We start from the raw sequence: 15,802 nt of genomic DNA, 5'->3' as shown, positions 1-15,802 counted from the left end.
ACACCATGCTAACTCAAGTTTCCCCAGTGCTTCTCCCCAGATTCACCCATGGTTTGATGTACATTTGGAAATAAACAGCTCTACACTGAAGAATCCTCCTCACCTGTATGCTCTGGGCCTTAGGGGCTGAGACATAATGCCTGTGTCCTGCCCTTTGGTGTCCTCAGGGCTTCCCTGCTTCGGCTTCCTCAGCCTGCTTCCTGTGTGCAGGCCTCTGCTACCAAGTGACTACATTCTGGACGCTTCATTTCTGGGTTCCATTAAAGTCTAAGCTTTATGACTTAATGCTCAGTGTGTCAGAAATTCAATTCCTTCTGCATCCCCTTTCTTTTTTCTTCTTTTTTCTTTCTTTTTTTTTTTTTTTTAAGAAAGGACTCTGCACACATGCTCTAGAAAGTTCTGTGGGGTTTCTGTCACTGTTTACTAAGTGTTCCACGTGACTCGATCCTTGCTATTTTAGGAAAATGAGAGTCAAGTACAGCTCATTGTGGACCTGCGTGGCTGTCACTGTGAAACGCTCCGTTCTGGCATTTCTACATTGTTTTAGGTTGCTCGTTTGTCCCCAGGATCACAAAAATAGACACTGATGTGGCTGCAGAGGAGACACCCCCACCCTGGGATTTTTAGGCCTTTCCTATTTTTATAACAAAGGGCTGTAATTATAGTCTGGCAGGAGGGAGCGCCGCAAGGCGAACATAAAGAACAGGCTGAGATGGGCAGAATCTATGAATTAATATTTCTTTTTATAACGCAGGGCAATTTACAAAGACCTTTGAAGCCTCAAGAGATCTGGCATGGGCTATGTGGGGTTTCTTTATACGTTCATGCCCATGCTCTGGAATCCCTGTGTCCTGTGACGTGGATTTGAGCTGTTAACTCTTTGTTCAGGTCGTCAGCTAGCACAATGCCATTGTCCCATCCAAGGCTGCATCCTGTGATGACTTGGCTTCTGTCATCAGCAGACTCTTTAGGCTGTGACATTCTCTTCAGATGCTCAAGTGCAGGACTTAGATTGTGTTGACCTTGGTGGTGAATTTGCTGGCCCCAAGGGCATCAGAGATGAACCTGGGGTGCTCTTTATTCTGGTCATGTTCCTGTATCAGAGCCTGAGGCTCTCTGACAGCACAGTGTGTGGCCACGAGCTTGACTCTGGCCAGCTCTGCCTCTTCCTATTTGTGTGAGCTGCTGTTGCCTCAGTTTCCCCTGATTGCCAAGGAGACTCTGTGATAAATCAGCCAGTGTGTGCAGAGCACCACAGGTGCCATGGCTTTGACCCTGACCTCACGCACCTTCCTATGCAGCACGGAGCTCCAGGCTCTGCCCAACTCCCCTGACTTCACTTCCTGTGCACTAGGGAACTTTCAAACTCCAGGTCCCTAGAGCTGGTAATGCCACCTCAGCACGATTCCTTTTGAAAAACAAAACAAAAACATCATGATCCAATGACTCTGGGAACAATTTAAGGACAGAGAAATCTTCCTATGACTCCAAAGGCAAAGGGGCTCTTACGAAGCAGCCCACAGCTGTGGGAGACGTGCCTGCCGCGTGCATGTGTGCGTGCGTGTGTGCGTGTGGTCATGAGGAGTGTTGGGAGGCTGCTAACATCTCACAGTGCTGATCTTCTCTGTTCTCGTCTGGCCGCTAACAAACAGGCTGTGTGTGTTGCAGTGGGACATGGATGGCGGCTTTCCAGGCTGTGGGAGCAGAGGCCCTGTGGAAGAGGTGCTTTATGATAACGCTGGCCTCTACGATAACTTGCCATCGCCGACAATCTTTGCTCGCTCTTCTCCTGCTGACCGGAGGGCGTCTCGGCCGCCCGCTGACAGGCTGTCCTCTAACCACTACAAATCCCCCACCTCCTGCAGCCCACCCTGCTCCCCATCTGTCACTAACACCTCTTCTGTGGGGAGGGCGTCTCTCGGGCTGCACTCCCAGGTACAGACTACGTTCCTAAACACCCCCCCCCCCCCCCCCCGGCATCAGTGAGTCTGCAGTGACCATGTGCTCACCACCCCACACACACCAAAGTGTCACACAGTCTTCAGCCATAGCCACTGAGGGACTAGAGACACATTTGTGACCAGCTCCTAGATTGTCTCCCAGAATTCCCCAGTACATTTTGAGAACTGTGTCAGAGATTATAAAAAGAGGCCATGCAACTTTCCAGAAAATTCTGGAATGTCAGGTTTTTCTACTATATTCTACCTCGGGTATAAGTTAGCAAGGGTTGCCCCCAGGGAGTGGTTACTTCCTGTCCTTAAATATGACCAGCACCATGCGGAGAATCAGAGTTCTGTCAGGGAGAGGATGACATGTGCCCTGCACCTGTGTGACAGGAAGGCTCTGGTTTTGAGCGGAGATAGACTTGAGGCTCAACTCTTGTTCCTCTACTCTGTGGCGTGCACCAACATTCCTGAGCAGACACTAACTGCTTCCATGAATTTTTAACCAAGTATACTCTTCATTTGTATACTCTGCCCGGAGTCCTGGGTACCTCATTTAGGGACACTCTGAAAAGAGAAAGCAACAGGCCAGGCTTTCTGCATTCTGTTACACTTGTTGGGCAGTTTTAAGAAAATAACAGACACCAGGCAGGGTCCTAGGCCTCCAGGTAGCAGTGACTCACAGTCTCACCTCCAGACACTGTTTTGTCAGAAGAGACACAGAAGGCTTGCTGTGTTAGCACAGTTTTGCAGATTGCCACCCCCTGGAGCATCTGACTCCTGATGGGAGGGGTATGGACCCCTGGCTGAGTGACCAGCCTGAGAACCATTGGCCTCTACAGTTTCACCAAGATCCCTGCCCAGATCGGGTCATTTACTATGTATCTATCCATTTGCTGGTAGCATAGTTGTCTTTGGTGAGCTTAGTAAATCTGCCCCCTGTGCATTGGGATTGTTCCCTTGCTGGTCAGGTATCACCCAATACATGGCCTAGTCAGATATCACGTGATACATGGGATGGTGCTATCACTGCTGCTTACCCTAGTCTCTGTTACAAATAGGAAACAGTCCCAGGCTGAATTCTAGTGCCTTTGCATGTCACACCCTTGTGTGGCCATTCTTTTGGGACCCTGTTGGTTGTGAGAGCATACACTTCCAGAGAGCACCTGGCTGCCATCTTGTGCATGGATGTGCAGTGTCACTTAGAGTTCTGTGGGAGATGCCAGTGTCTTTACATTTTTTTTAAGTGAGCAAGCAGAGGTTCCAAAAGTTTCAAAGGGCTAGCTCAGGGTCTCCTGAGAGACAAGCCAGAATTGCAGCTAGATCTTTATGCCGCTCCACACTGGGCCCCCAACATGAGAAGTGGGCAGTGGGAGGTGGATAGGGAGGAGAATGACAGGGCCTGGGTGTCAAATTCCTTCTGTGTCGCTCAATGCCTGGCATACAGTGTCACCTGACAGATATGAAGATGTGGCTTGCAGAAGTTGGGTGAGCAGAGGACCGTTGGATTTTTTTTTAAGCTTATATCTGGTCAAGGCTTACTTTGAATATGTTTATGCTATTTCCATATATGTGTCTTTTGCATCCTTCCTCAGAAGCATCTGATCTGAAAGGAGGTTATGTATCTTATTATTACATCACTCGGTTAAGGGCAAGAACCAGGCCCTTCCGATAGGAGCAGTCCCCTTATGGAAAAGTGACATAGCTCTAGGAATACAGGTCCAAGGTTCTCAGAGGGTATTGCTGCATACCTGTTCATGGTCACTCGGAGCTGCTTTCTTATCAGCACTTAAGGCCCCAGTAGAAACCTAACATCCCTCCCACTGCAGATTTCCTGGTAGTCCTGGGTAGCCAGCCTTCAGTGCTGGGAAGCTTCCTAGCTGTCAAAGGGACTTCGAGGAAGCCCCAGGGACTGGAAACCAAATTGGTTTCCTTTGTCTTCTGACCATGCCAGTAGGTTGTACTTAAGAGTCAGAGACTAAAAGGAATAACTTCAGGCAACAGGGTGCTTTTGTTCGACTATTTTTAATTTTCTCTGTGTGTTTCAACAGTTGAAGAGCAAAAAACCTCCAGCATCATCTAACGGGCTTCCTGTAAAGGGAAAGGCTCCGAGCAGCCAGCAAAAAAAGGTGGAATCTGCAGGTGGCGTGAAACGGACAGTGTCAAGTGAGTTTCCCCTCTGGCTCCTCTTTCTGCTTTGGGGCAGCTTGCAGACTTGAGGCTGACTGAGCCACTCCTGCAGCAGATGCCAGCCTTAGGGGGTGCCAGGAGGAGGGACAGTGTGCATTCCCCATCCCCCTCCTCACCTGCCAGGAGCTTTAGCCCAGCCTCTGTAACTGTTGCTTAGCTTCTTGGTACGGCATTCAACCATGAGACACTGGGCCTGTAGTCCAGGAGACTCTAGTTTGTGTCCCTAGAACACCACTGACAAATCATGTAAACTGAATACACCCCCTTCATCTATCAGACGTGCAGGTAGTTGATCACTGTGGTCGATGCAGTGGGAATGGTGATGCTGGGTGCCTAAACCACAGCCCCCAAACGCTCAAGGGCACAGGAGGCCTTGCTACAGCCAGCGCCTTCCACGCCTGCTGGTCTCCCACAGCTGTGTAGTCAGTGTTAGTGCTGTGCACCTCCTTATGCAAATGAGGGATGAGCCCCAGGTAGTACAGGAGAGCCAGAGGTCTCACAGCAGACCAGCCGCTGAGTTAGGATGTGCGTGGGCCAGGCTTCATACTGCAGAGCCAGCTGTGCAGAGCAGGCAGACAGACACAGCCTGCCTGAGAGTTCAGCAGCCCTCCTCCATCGGCAGCTAGAGCTGGGTGTGCTGGCGTCCTGAGTTTGCGTTTGCGCTACCCAACTGCATTGGGCGATCTCCCACTCGGACAGCCAGCCCGTGGGATTATTCATTCAGGATGCTCACTCATTGCTGGGAATGCAGTGAGGAGATCATGACAGCTTAGAAAAGCAGGCATAAGGACTGCGTGGGGCTCTGCAGGTCCTGGAGCTCCTCCATCAGTGTCCAAGCAAGTGTCCATGCCGAATCATGGCATGCCACCACTACTTGGGATTCCTATGTGAGCCTTCTAGTCTGCAGCCATGCAGTTGAGAGATCAGCTTCTGTGATAGTGGGTAAGGCTTCACCTGGGGACCTCCATTCCTACTTGGTACAGGAGAGAAAAGGCCTCAGACCTACATGTGGCTGACATCCATTGTAGAGTCAGAGTCCACAAGGGCACAAAAAGGCTGTCCTTTTCTATGGTCAAAGCATGGATGAGCCTTGGAACTTCAGCAACATTTGGCTGCTTTGACCCCAGGGAACCTTTGAATTCTCAAGAGGAGTTTGTCTACGCCTCTGCTTTCAAACCTGTATTTCAAATAGGCGTGTCAGGAGTCTGTCAGACTGGGTCTACTTTGTCACCGACTTTGGTCCTTCCCCTCTCTCTGTAATTTCATTCCTCGATGTCTTGGGTGTGCTCACACTGTTGTTCTTAGTGTTGTTCATTCAGGGAGGTGCAGGAGTCAGAGGATTGCATCGGCCTAAAATGCCTTGTTAAGCAAGATCTGAATCCCACGCGGGCTCCTTCAGCCTGGTGTTTCTCACAGCCCTCTGCTCGCTTTATTTTATGGATGATTTATCTCAGTATCTGGTGGGACCTTCTGTAGGGAATGTTTTATTAACTTTAGTGACATCTAATGGAAACAAAAGAGAAAAATAATTGCATCCTGCACTTCTGCAGAGTTCAGCCGATCGCGTTACAGTTGTATAGAGTTTATTGCATGGGGACCGAATTGTATGTGTGTGTGGGGGGAATTTATAAGCTGTAATCTTTAGGTTTGTTGGGGGACATATTGGTTTAGACAGTGGAGTTTTTTACAGTTTAGCATGCAATTGTCTAGAAGTGCCTCGGTTTCACAAGAGAGGGTAGTTGCTCTTAAGCTGAGGATCAGGCCATGTCATTCTGTGGAGGTCTTTTTGGTGAGGGAAGGCATGCTGACATGGGAAGGGCACACATCTCCATGAATAGGATACATTATTGAAGACGCAATGGTAGACCCAGCTCAGGGCAGGCACTGCATGAGCAAGACTGACAAGCCAGTCATGACTGATTGCCATGGGGGCTGCCTGTGAGTGTCCACCCACCCTAGGCATCTTATCACATAGTTATCTGTGTTAGGGACATGAATCCACTTTTAAAGATGCACACAGCAGCCCTTGTCCCTCCATGGCTTCTACTCTGAAACAGACAGACATGCAGATGGGCAGTGACAGACAGACAGGCAGGGTCCAGCTACCCTTGGATGGTACAGCAACTGTAGAGATGATAGAGGCAACCTCAGGGTCATGTGAGCATCTCCTGCCCCTCAGCATCTTCTCCAGGGAGGTTTTTCCTAAATTCCTCTCTGACTGCTCTAAGTTCCTGTCTTGACTTCCCCACAATAACACACTGCAGCCTGAAACTAATCCAAGCTGAAGAGACTGTGGGGCCTGGGTTCAATACTGTGTGAACTGCGATGTGCTAGTGGCCAGGATTCTGGGTCTCCCCCAAAGCATTTACTTATTTACGCATTCACTGTTCAGTCATTAAATTTTAACAGCTACTTATAACAAGACTCATTTGGGTAGTTACTTTAAGTGCTTTATAAATATTAATTTAATTTTTATAGCTGTCTGTGAATGGCCTGCTCTTATTCCCATTTTACAGGAGGAGAAACTGAGGAAGAAATCCATTCTAGGTTTTGGAGCTTCAAGACTGTCCTCTAAATAGTGGGTCTCCAAACACCATGTGCTGTCTTTCTGTCATTTTATTTGCTGGAGAAGCTCCTCCTCCCCCAGAATTTCAGGCCAAGAAGATGTCCTCCCTTCAGCCAGGAGAGGGCTAAGAACAGACTTGGGAGTGAAGAGAGGTGTTGCAGATAGAAAGGACTACATAAACTCTAGGAGGCTTTGTTTTCCTGTGTGTTTTATGCTTACATGTATATCCACGCACCGTGCATATGCCTAGTGACTGAGGAGGGCAGGAGAGGGTGTTGGACGCCCTGGAACTGGAGTTACAGATGATTGTGAGCTGTCATGGGTGTTGGGACTTGGATTTTGGTTCTCTAGGAGAGCAGCCAGTGCTCTTAACCATGGAGCCATCCCTCCAACCCCTCTAGAGGTTGTTTTCCACTGAAACAGGTTGCAGTTCTAGCTTCATTTCTTTTGCTGTAACAAATACCCCAACAAAAACAATGTAGGGAAGGAGGAGTTTCTTTGGCTGACAGTTACAGGTCACAGTTACAGGTCACAGTTACAGGTCACAGTTACAGGATACAGTTACAGGTCACAGTTACAGGTCACAGTTACAGGTCACAGTTACAGGGTACAGTTACAGGTCACAGTTACAGGTCACAGTTACAGGGTACAGTTACAGGTCACAGTTACAGGGTACAGTTACAGGTCACAGTTATAGGTCACAGTTACAGGTCACAGTTACAGGTCACAGTTACAGGATACAGTTACAGGTCACAGTTACAGGGTACAGTTACAGGTCACAGTTACAACAGTTACAGGGTACTGTTACAGGTCACAGTTACAGGTAACAGTTACAGGTCACAGTTACAGGGTACAGTTACAGGACACAGTTACAGGGTACAGTTACAGGTCACAGTTACAGGGTACAGTTACAGGTCACAGTTACAGGTCACAATTACAGGTCACAGTTACAGGGTACAGTTACAGGTCACAGTTACAGGGTACAGTTACAGGTCACAGTTACAGGGTACAGTTACAGGTCACAGTTACAGGGTACAGTGTGTCCTGAGAAAGTCAAGGCAGGTGCTTAAAGGAGCCAGTGCCTTCTGATCCACAGTCAAGGGTGGAGAGAAGAAATCCATGGTTACCTCCCTGATGTCCAGCACTCAGCCAATTCTCTCCCCTTGTACATGTTCCAGGGCCTCATGATAATGTGCCACCCACAGGGTGTAAAAATGCAGGGTATAATAATCAAGACACTCCCTCATGGACATGGCGACATACCAAGCTGTTCTAGGTAATTCCTCCTTAAGACTTTTTCCAGATGGTTCTAGATTATATCAAGTTGACAGAACTGTCCAGGTCACTGCCTTGCCAGGTTCCAGAATCTCCACTCTGAGCCTTACTGACAATTACTTGAAAGCCAATGCCTTTTGGGGAGGAACATTGAAGGGACTCCTCGGTATTCTGTCTCCATTTGTAAACAAACAAATCAAAGTATTAGAGGATTTGAGGCAAGTCAAGAGTCCCCGCTCCAAGCCTGCTAGCGTGTTAGGACTAGCTGGGAGCAGCTCTAGTGCCCCAAGAGCTGCTGAGCCACAGGCATCGCAGCCCGACTCCTCTGATTGAGCTAACTCTGTGTTCCTTGCTCAGATGCTGAGCAGTACAAATACGGTAAGAACCGGGTAGAAGCAGATGCCAAGCGCTTACAGTCCAAAGAGGAAGAGCTGCTGAAGAGGAAAGAGGCCCTTCGGAACAGGCTGGCACAGCTCCGGAAAGAAAGGAAGGACCTGAGGGCTGCCATCGAAGTGAATGCAGGTATGGGGACTTGGCCCTGATGGCCCATGTGCCTGTGTCCACTGGAGTTCTAGATTCCATTCAGGTCACCCCAGATCCATTGGCCAAGGCTGCCTCTTTAGCCTTGCCTCCTGGGGTGCTGGCCTTGTGGGGGGAATCCCAGGGTAGCACAGGGTTGGCTCAGTGGTGCCACCATAGGCAGAGACTGTGCCCTGACCCCAGCTGCACAGTGAGACTCCAGCAATTTCAGCCTCAGGTGCTGACAGCCAAGGTTGGCAGATTTTGGTCCTTGTCTGAGGTGACTCGGCTGGGCTTCTGTGGAGGAAGCAGCCAAGGGGGCTGAGAAGTTTTCTCAGAGCTCTGCCAAAGTCAAACAGCTCTCTATTCTCAGAAGGACCTGGAGAGAGCAAGGCTGACATGGGTTTGAGGACCAGAGAAAAGGACTATGGTAGTGACCCCTAAAAAGGGGCAGAGCAAGGACAGCTGTCAGGGTAGCGGTGTTGAGAAATATGTAGTACCCAGGTGCAGGCTAGACCTTGCTTCTGCCAGCCCTCCTGATCCAGAATGGAAATTAACACCACCCTCTGGTCCTGGCCAGTGGCCCCACTTGGGCAAGGCTTTTCATATGAGGCCTCTACTAGCTGAGGAGAAGGGTGTCTGTGCAGTGGATGGGGAGCCCAGAGGGGTCACTGGCTTCCAGAAGGCTTCAGTGTAGGCTGAGGCTAGTCCATGTGCCCATCATAGTTCCCCAGAACTGAGTTCTGTCTGAATTATGGCTGTTCAGGGAAGTGATTTGGGGGGCAGAGAACAAGAAGGTAAAGGTGGGCCCATTAGGATAATCTGTGGGAGCGGGTCGGGCAAGGTGTCAATATCAGGCTGCCTGAGCCAGGTAGAGACCTGGATCTCTGACAGGGAGGGAGCACGGTACATACAGAGCAGCTTTTCTACCTGCCGGTGCCAAGTCACAGGACAGAGATGCAGAAAGGCCCCAGGTCTGCCCTGAGAGGCCAGGCTCCCTGTGTCCGTGGTTTACCCACTTCCCCGACCCCAGGTCTGCCCTGAGAGGCCAGGCTCCCTGTGTCCTGTGGTTTACCCACTTCCCCGACCCCAGGTCTGCCCTGAGAGGCCAGGCTCCTTGTGTCCCATGGTTTACCCACTTCCCCGACCCCAGGTCTGCCCTGAGAGGCCAGGCTCCCTGTGTCCTGTGGTTTACCCACTTCCCTGACCCCAGGTCTGCCCTGAGAGGCCAGGCTCCCTGTGTCCTGTGGTTTACCCACTTCCCTGACTCAGTTTTCTTTTCTGTCCATCTCTGCATTTCCTGCTCATATTGGTCATCACAACAAATTTCAAAGAGACAAATTTACTGCCAAACCTTAGAGAACCATATGCCAAGGCTTAAAGAGATATAGGCAACATTTTGTGACCATGGAAGAATTTACAAATTGTCTTAGTTAGGGTTTTACTGCTGTGAACAGATACCATCACCAAGGCAACTCTTAAAAAGACAGCATTTAATTTAAGGGTGGCTTACAAGCTCAGAGGCTCAGTCTATTATCTTCAAGGCAGCACCCAGACAGACATGGTGCAGGGGGAGCTGAGAGTTCAACATCTTGTTCCAAAGGCAAACAGAAGACTAGCTCCCAGGCTAGGACAAGGATCTTAAAAGCCCACCACCACAGTTACACATTTCCTCCAGTAAGGCCTCACCCACTCCAACAAAGCCACAATTCCAAATCGTGCCATTCCGTGGGCAAGCATATTCAAACCATCATGACAGTAGTCCACATTTGAGACCTCTCCTTCTTCAGCTTCCTAGACAGTGCCCCCTCTGGACACTTTGTTCTTACTCTTAAGTCATGAGGCTCCTTGGGCTGTGTAGGATTATGTTAGACTCCTGGCCCTAATTTCACACAGCAACAGGTTATTAGGAAAGGATCTGGGCTCTGCAGGGAGCAGTTGGGCTGGACCACTGTGGGGAAGATCTAGAAGAACTCAGCTAGGTCGGCCCCTCTATGAGGTAACCATATATAACCATATATCCCTGGAATTTCAGGCAGGAAGACCCAGGCGGCCCTGGAGGACAAGTTGAAGAGGCTGGAAGAAGAGTGCAAGCAGAGGGAGGCAGAGCGGGTCAGCCTGGAGCTGGAGCTGACCGAGGTCAAGGAGAGCCTGAAGAAGGCCTTGGCGGGTGGCGTCACCCTAGGACTGGCCATCGAGCCCAAGTCAGGGACATCCAGTCCACAGGTGAGTGTCCTGAAGGCACAGCACACAGAAGTGCTCCACGGTCTCTCAGGCAGCACGTTCACCACCGTGGGTGGTATTCACGTAATGTTCCCACTGTGTGCAGGGTATGGAGGCACTGATGTCTCCTGTGTTCACCGGAGTGTTTAAAGGTCAGTACTGAGTTGTCTCTGCATGGTCAGGTGACAAAGGCCAGCTCTCCTACCTTTTCATCCAGTCTGACTTGACAGCAACTTGCTAGGCAGGAACTCGCTCTCACCCTGACAGTGCTGCCTGGTGTCTGGAAGCTGCAGAGACTGGAACATAATAATCTGGGCCCCAAATCAGGCATGAGGGGGACACCTGTCAAGACTGAGCTCTTATTCTTAGTCATGGCCCCTCATTGTCACCTGTCGTAGCCACTGAGACTTGCTGTTGTCCCTATCTGTCCCCTGGCCATGAGTAAGCATGGAATGGGTGTTCATGCCTCCTGTGTCTCCTGAGGGTCCTCTCTATGCCCTGGGATTGCCTCCTGCATTGGTGACAGCATTATGTATAATTGTAGACAGACCACGTCCGCAGAGGAGTGGCTTGTTAGGCAGGTCCTTCTGCTGCAGACACTTATTGCTTTGCCATCTCCAGAGACCAGGGGTCTTTATTCTGTGTTTGCACTAGTGACCACGCCCACCCAGAATCGATGCAGCCTCTGAAAATGTCCAAGGAAAGGTCTATGCTGCCAAAACATTGAGCTGGAAGCATTCCAGTCGGGAGCCCTCACATGGGTTCTGGGCTGACGTTGCTCTGAAACAACACCCTTACACATCCCCAGTGTGTTTCCGACGTTCTGTGTCATATGATGATGACAGGGTCTCCACAGTGCTATGCTTTGTCTCAAAGGACCGTGCTTTGTCTCAAAGGACCGTTTTTGATCCTATATAGAAGAGCCGACAAGCCAAATCAGACCCAAGGCACCCGAGAAGATAAGTTGTTTCATTTTGAGCTTTCCAAAAATTTCTCTCCAGCATCTGCAAAGTGGGGGAGAGGTCCGAGACCCAGTGTCACTAGGGGCCACTTATCATCCTGGAACACCAGGCTAATGCTGCTTGCTGCTGGCAGCTTCTGCTTACTGGGTCTGACCCTCTCAGTGGCAGGCAGTTCTAGGAAACATTTGCAAACTTAAGAAGCACAACATTGATGGACAGGTGAGGGAGGAGGTGAGGGTAGGAGTGTGACCCCGAATCTGGCCTCTTGGTTTCCGTCCCTCTGAACGTGCACCGAGGATCAGGCGCTGCCTGTGGTGGTCCTTCCTAATTTGGCCCGTTTCCGTATCTATTTCTTCTTTACTAAACTATTTCTGCCTGAGAAATGCCAGTGGCTGAGAACCACCCCTCACCCAGGGCTCTCCTCTCGTTAACAGTCTCCTGTGTTTCGGCATCGGACCCTAGAAAATTCTCCCATCTCCAGCTGTGACACCAGCGATGCTGAGGGGCCTTTGCCTGTGAACAGTGCCGCCATCCTGAAGAAGAGCCAACCATCCTCAGGCAGCTCCCCTTGCCGTGGGCACGTGTTGCAGAAGGCCAAGGTGAGCCCACTGGCAGGGCCAGGTACCTGAGCTCAAAATGAACCCTACTGCACTTGGCACTCAGTCTCCTGCCAGAGGTGCTAAGCAATTCCACCACCACCCCAGATGACACCCAACACCCTCAGGGACTGGGGTTCAAAGATATCCACCAAACCTGAGCCCCTCAAAGCTCTAGGTCACCTTAGAAATGAGCAAGAAAAGACCCCCACCCCTGGCCTGGTCTTCTTTGGGCAGAGTGACCCCAATATCCTCTCTAGCACTTGCCTGCTGTGATTCTCCAATGAAGAAAGAAAAAGCCAGAAAAATACGTTTTCTCCAGGCTGTCCCCAGCACCCTGGCCATCAACCCAGGGTCCCTCCTTTCCCTGCAGTCAGGAAGAGGAACCACCAACCTTTGCTGTGATTAAATCCTAAGGATTCTCAAAGCATAATTTCCAGATGATCAGAACCAGCGCGTCTCGCCCATGGTGACGGAGCAGCTGTAATGGAATGAAATAGAAGCAGCAGCAGGTGGAGCTGAGCTGGCCAGGGGAGGAGGACTTGAGTCCAGATGGTGTCCCTTTGTCCTGAAGATGGAGGAGGCTGAGCGTGCACTCTGCCCTGTCTCCAGGATCTGTAGTGCTGGCATTGATGTGTCGAGCATCCAGCAGTCCAAGCCCCTCCCTCGGGACAAATTCCATATAGGGAAAGGACTGTGCTATGCTCTTAGGGTGTCCTGGGATGCTGCTAGGAGTTGTGCTTGCCTAGCCTCTCAGTGTGCGTGCTTCCCCAACAAGTGTGCTTTCTGGAAGGCTTCACGGTGGAGTGGGAGAAGGTTACTGAGCTAGAGCTGTGTGATTCCTCTACCATCAGAGAAGAGGGTGAGACGCTGAGCCATGCTATGAAAGAAAGGCTCCCTCCGCTCAGGCTGTTCAGCTTTGTCCCCTTCTGATGGTGAACACGAAACCTCTGACTGTCAGTATGAGACACAGACACCTTCATACAGTTCCCGTACAGAGTAGGTGGGCTTCTGGTCCCAGTTGTAGCCAGTACACAAACAGGAGTTGTGGAGGTTCTTGTCACTGCAGCTGATCTCTGACACAGCCTCAAGAGTGGACTTGAGAAGAATGATCCTCATGTCAGGGGGGCCCCTTGAGCTTTGGTGTGTGTGTGTGGGCATATTGACTAGGCCAAACATTCTCTTGACTTTTCTAGAATCAAAAGTTCACGTGTAATTAATGGCTAATAGCACAGAACTGGCAGAAATAAGAACCCTAATGGAGCAGTTGGCAGAATCAGGAACACTCGGGCAGGCAGGAAGGGCATGCCACAGCCCTAGATTGGTGGTTTGGCTCTGCAGAGGAGAATACCTAGCCAGGTCCCCATCTCAACCTCCCCAGACACCTCCATGATGGTTGAGAATATGTGCTGAGAGCCCCATGTCTGAGGGCAGCATGCTGGGCCTGCTACCCTGTCCCCTTGCCGCCCTGCCCCCCCACCCCCAGCAGCTGTGTCCACTTCACCCATCCAGCCACCTGTCACCCACCTTCTTGTGGTAAAAGAAGCAGAACTAACCTGACCTATTAATAGGTCATCTCCATGTGTGTCCCACCACCAGAACTTTATCTTCCTAGATGAAACACCAAAACACCAATACCATCTTCTTACCTTGCCCCAGGTGTATACTGCGATACTGTTTATCTCTGTGAACTTGAGTGCCTTGGGCTTCCATGTAAATAGACTCAGATGATATGTAGTCCTTACTTACATGATATCACATCGGTTGGCTCTCCCTTCCTGGTTCTGCCTGATGAGTGTCCCATGTCTGGAGGGGCCACATTTACCTATTTGCTCCTGTTGGGTATTTGGATTGGGTTTATCTCTGGCTGGCTCCTTAGAAGTGGATGGCTGGATAATTCTTTTGTTCAGGGGGAGCCTGCATCCTGTTGTCTGTGGCTGAGCCCCCACACTGCGTAGATCTCTTAGGCTCTTGGGCCATAGCGGCTTGTGGCAGCCAGGATCAAGCTGCCTGCACTCACACATCTCTCTTCTCCAGGAGTGGGAGCTGAAGAATGGGACATAGAGGGAGCCCAGCCTCGCCCAGAGACTGTGTACTGCCACCAGCCTCGCGTGTGACACGTGCGCCTCCCAACGTGGCCTGAGCATGACTGCAGAAGTTTGGATGAGACTGATGCTGACCCTTGGCTGGCTTGCGTGCACGCTTTCTACTGTATGATGGTGCCCTTTAGGAAAGTTTACTTTAAAACTTTTGGTGTCCAAATTTACATGTTTAAGAAGCAGAAACAAAAGGGGCTGACAAGTTGTCCTGAAGCACCCTCTAGCAGAGGGGGCACTTCTGAGGACCTCAGCTCAGCTCCAGAGCCTGCAGCCCATGGACCGCGCGCCCCTGAGAGACGGGGTGGCCCAAGCCTTCCCCATGTGCGGTCAGGGCTGCATACCTCACCGTTTGCCACAGGGTCCTACTCTGCAGCAGCTGCATGAGCGCCTGTGTCTGCACACCCCCTCCCTCTCCCCGCCTGTCCCTTGTCACTGGAGGTAAAGCCATGAGGAATAGTGCTGTGAAGCGAAGATTCAGTTTTGGTTTTGGACAAACCTTTTGTCACCAGGATAGAGAAGTTGTCATTCTTTTTACCAGTGTTTTTCATGTTGGCTTTTAAAGAAAATGCTCCCCCCCTTTTTCATCATATGCTATGCTTGGACGTTAGGGACTTCTCAGAGACCCGTTTCCTTCCCATTTTATGATGTACTCTGAGAGGCAGCACAGAGCTTTCAGTTCTTGGCTAGCATGTGCCCCCCTCCCCTTTCTCCTGGCCTGAGGCCCCAGCTTCCCAGGCTGCCAGGCAGGAGCTCCTCAGCCCAGGAAGCACACTAACCACCATCTGCCTGTGGATTTAACAGAGCAGGCTCTAGAACCTGTAGTTTAACCTGGACTGTCTTTGAGCAGAGACGATCCTTCCAGAGCACCTTCCTCCAGTTTACAGTCGAAGCCCTGGATCACAGGTGCACTCCCGGGCCTAGGTTTGGATTGTGTGGGCCCCTCCCACTCTCCTGCTTGCCTCTGTGCACTTCGTAGAATAGTTCAGCTGCTCAGGATGACAACTCATGGAGGCTAGCCTCTATCTTAGGGGTTTGAGAGTCAAACTGGCTTTTTGGGCTTCCAGGGTACAGTTCAAACCTTTCCACCATGGGGAGATGCAGGCAGTGACCTGGAAGTTTGACATTGCTGCAGACTTGTGTGGGGCCAGTTATACACAGGTGAGAACCTGGTGATTCCTTCCCATCACAGCCCAGAATGTCCTTAGCACACACAAGAGGAAAGTCTCCCTGGCTCTCTGTAGAAGTGCCTTTAGGCTCTTTTCTGGGCAGCCTTCATGGCCAGGATGGGTGCTCTGTGCTTGAGCCCTGCAGCAGCTGCCTTGGAGTCACCAAAGAGCAGCACAGTGGTCACCAGGGTACAGGGACATCACAATGTACAGGGAAACTGCTCAGCTGAAGGTCTGACCCAGACTAGCCCAGTGTAGACATT

General features: G+C 50.7%; 1 protein-coding gene across 1 annotated transcript in view; it reads left to right on the top strand.

The window, feature by feature from the left end:
• The window catches only part of Afap1 (actin filament associated protein 1), a 109,818-nt gene extending 94,823 nt beyond the window's left edge, over positions 1–14,995 (top strand). The window contains exons 13-17 of the mRNA XM_028758103.1: positions 3,995–4,109; positions 8,332–8,496; positions 10,529–10,719; positions 12,113–12,277; positions 14,312–14,995. Of these exons, the coding sequence (XP_028613936.1) occupies positions 3,995–4,109; positions 8,332–8,496; positions 10,529–10,719; positions 12,113–12,277; positions 14,312–14,338 (663 nt within the window). The 3' untranslated portion in view covers positions 14,339–14,995. The remainder of the gene's footprint in view (positions 1–3,994; positions 4,110–8,331; positions 8,497–10,528; positions 10,720–12,112; positions 12,278–14,311) is intronic.
• Positions 14,996–15,802: the final 807 nt, after the last annotated feature.

This window comes from Grammomys surdaster, unplaced genomic scaffold (assembly GCF_004785775.1).
Source record: "Grammomys surdaster isolate TR1022 unplaced genomic scaffold, NIH_TR_1.0 126187, whole genome shotgun sequence".
Classification (NCBI taxonomy): Eukaryota; Metazoa; Chordata; class Mammalia; order Rodentia; family Muridae; genus Grammomys; species Grammomys surdaster.
The sequence above is the reverse complement of the archived record's forward strand: the minus strand, read 5'-3'. Positions and strand labels throughout refer to the sequence as shown.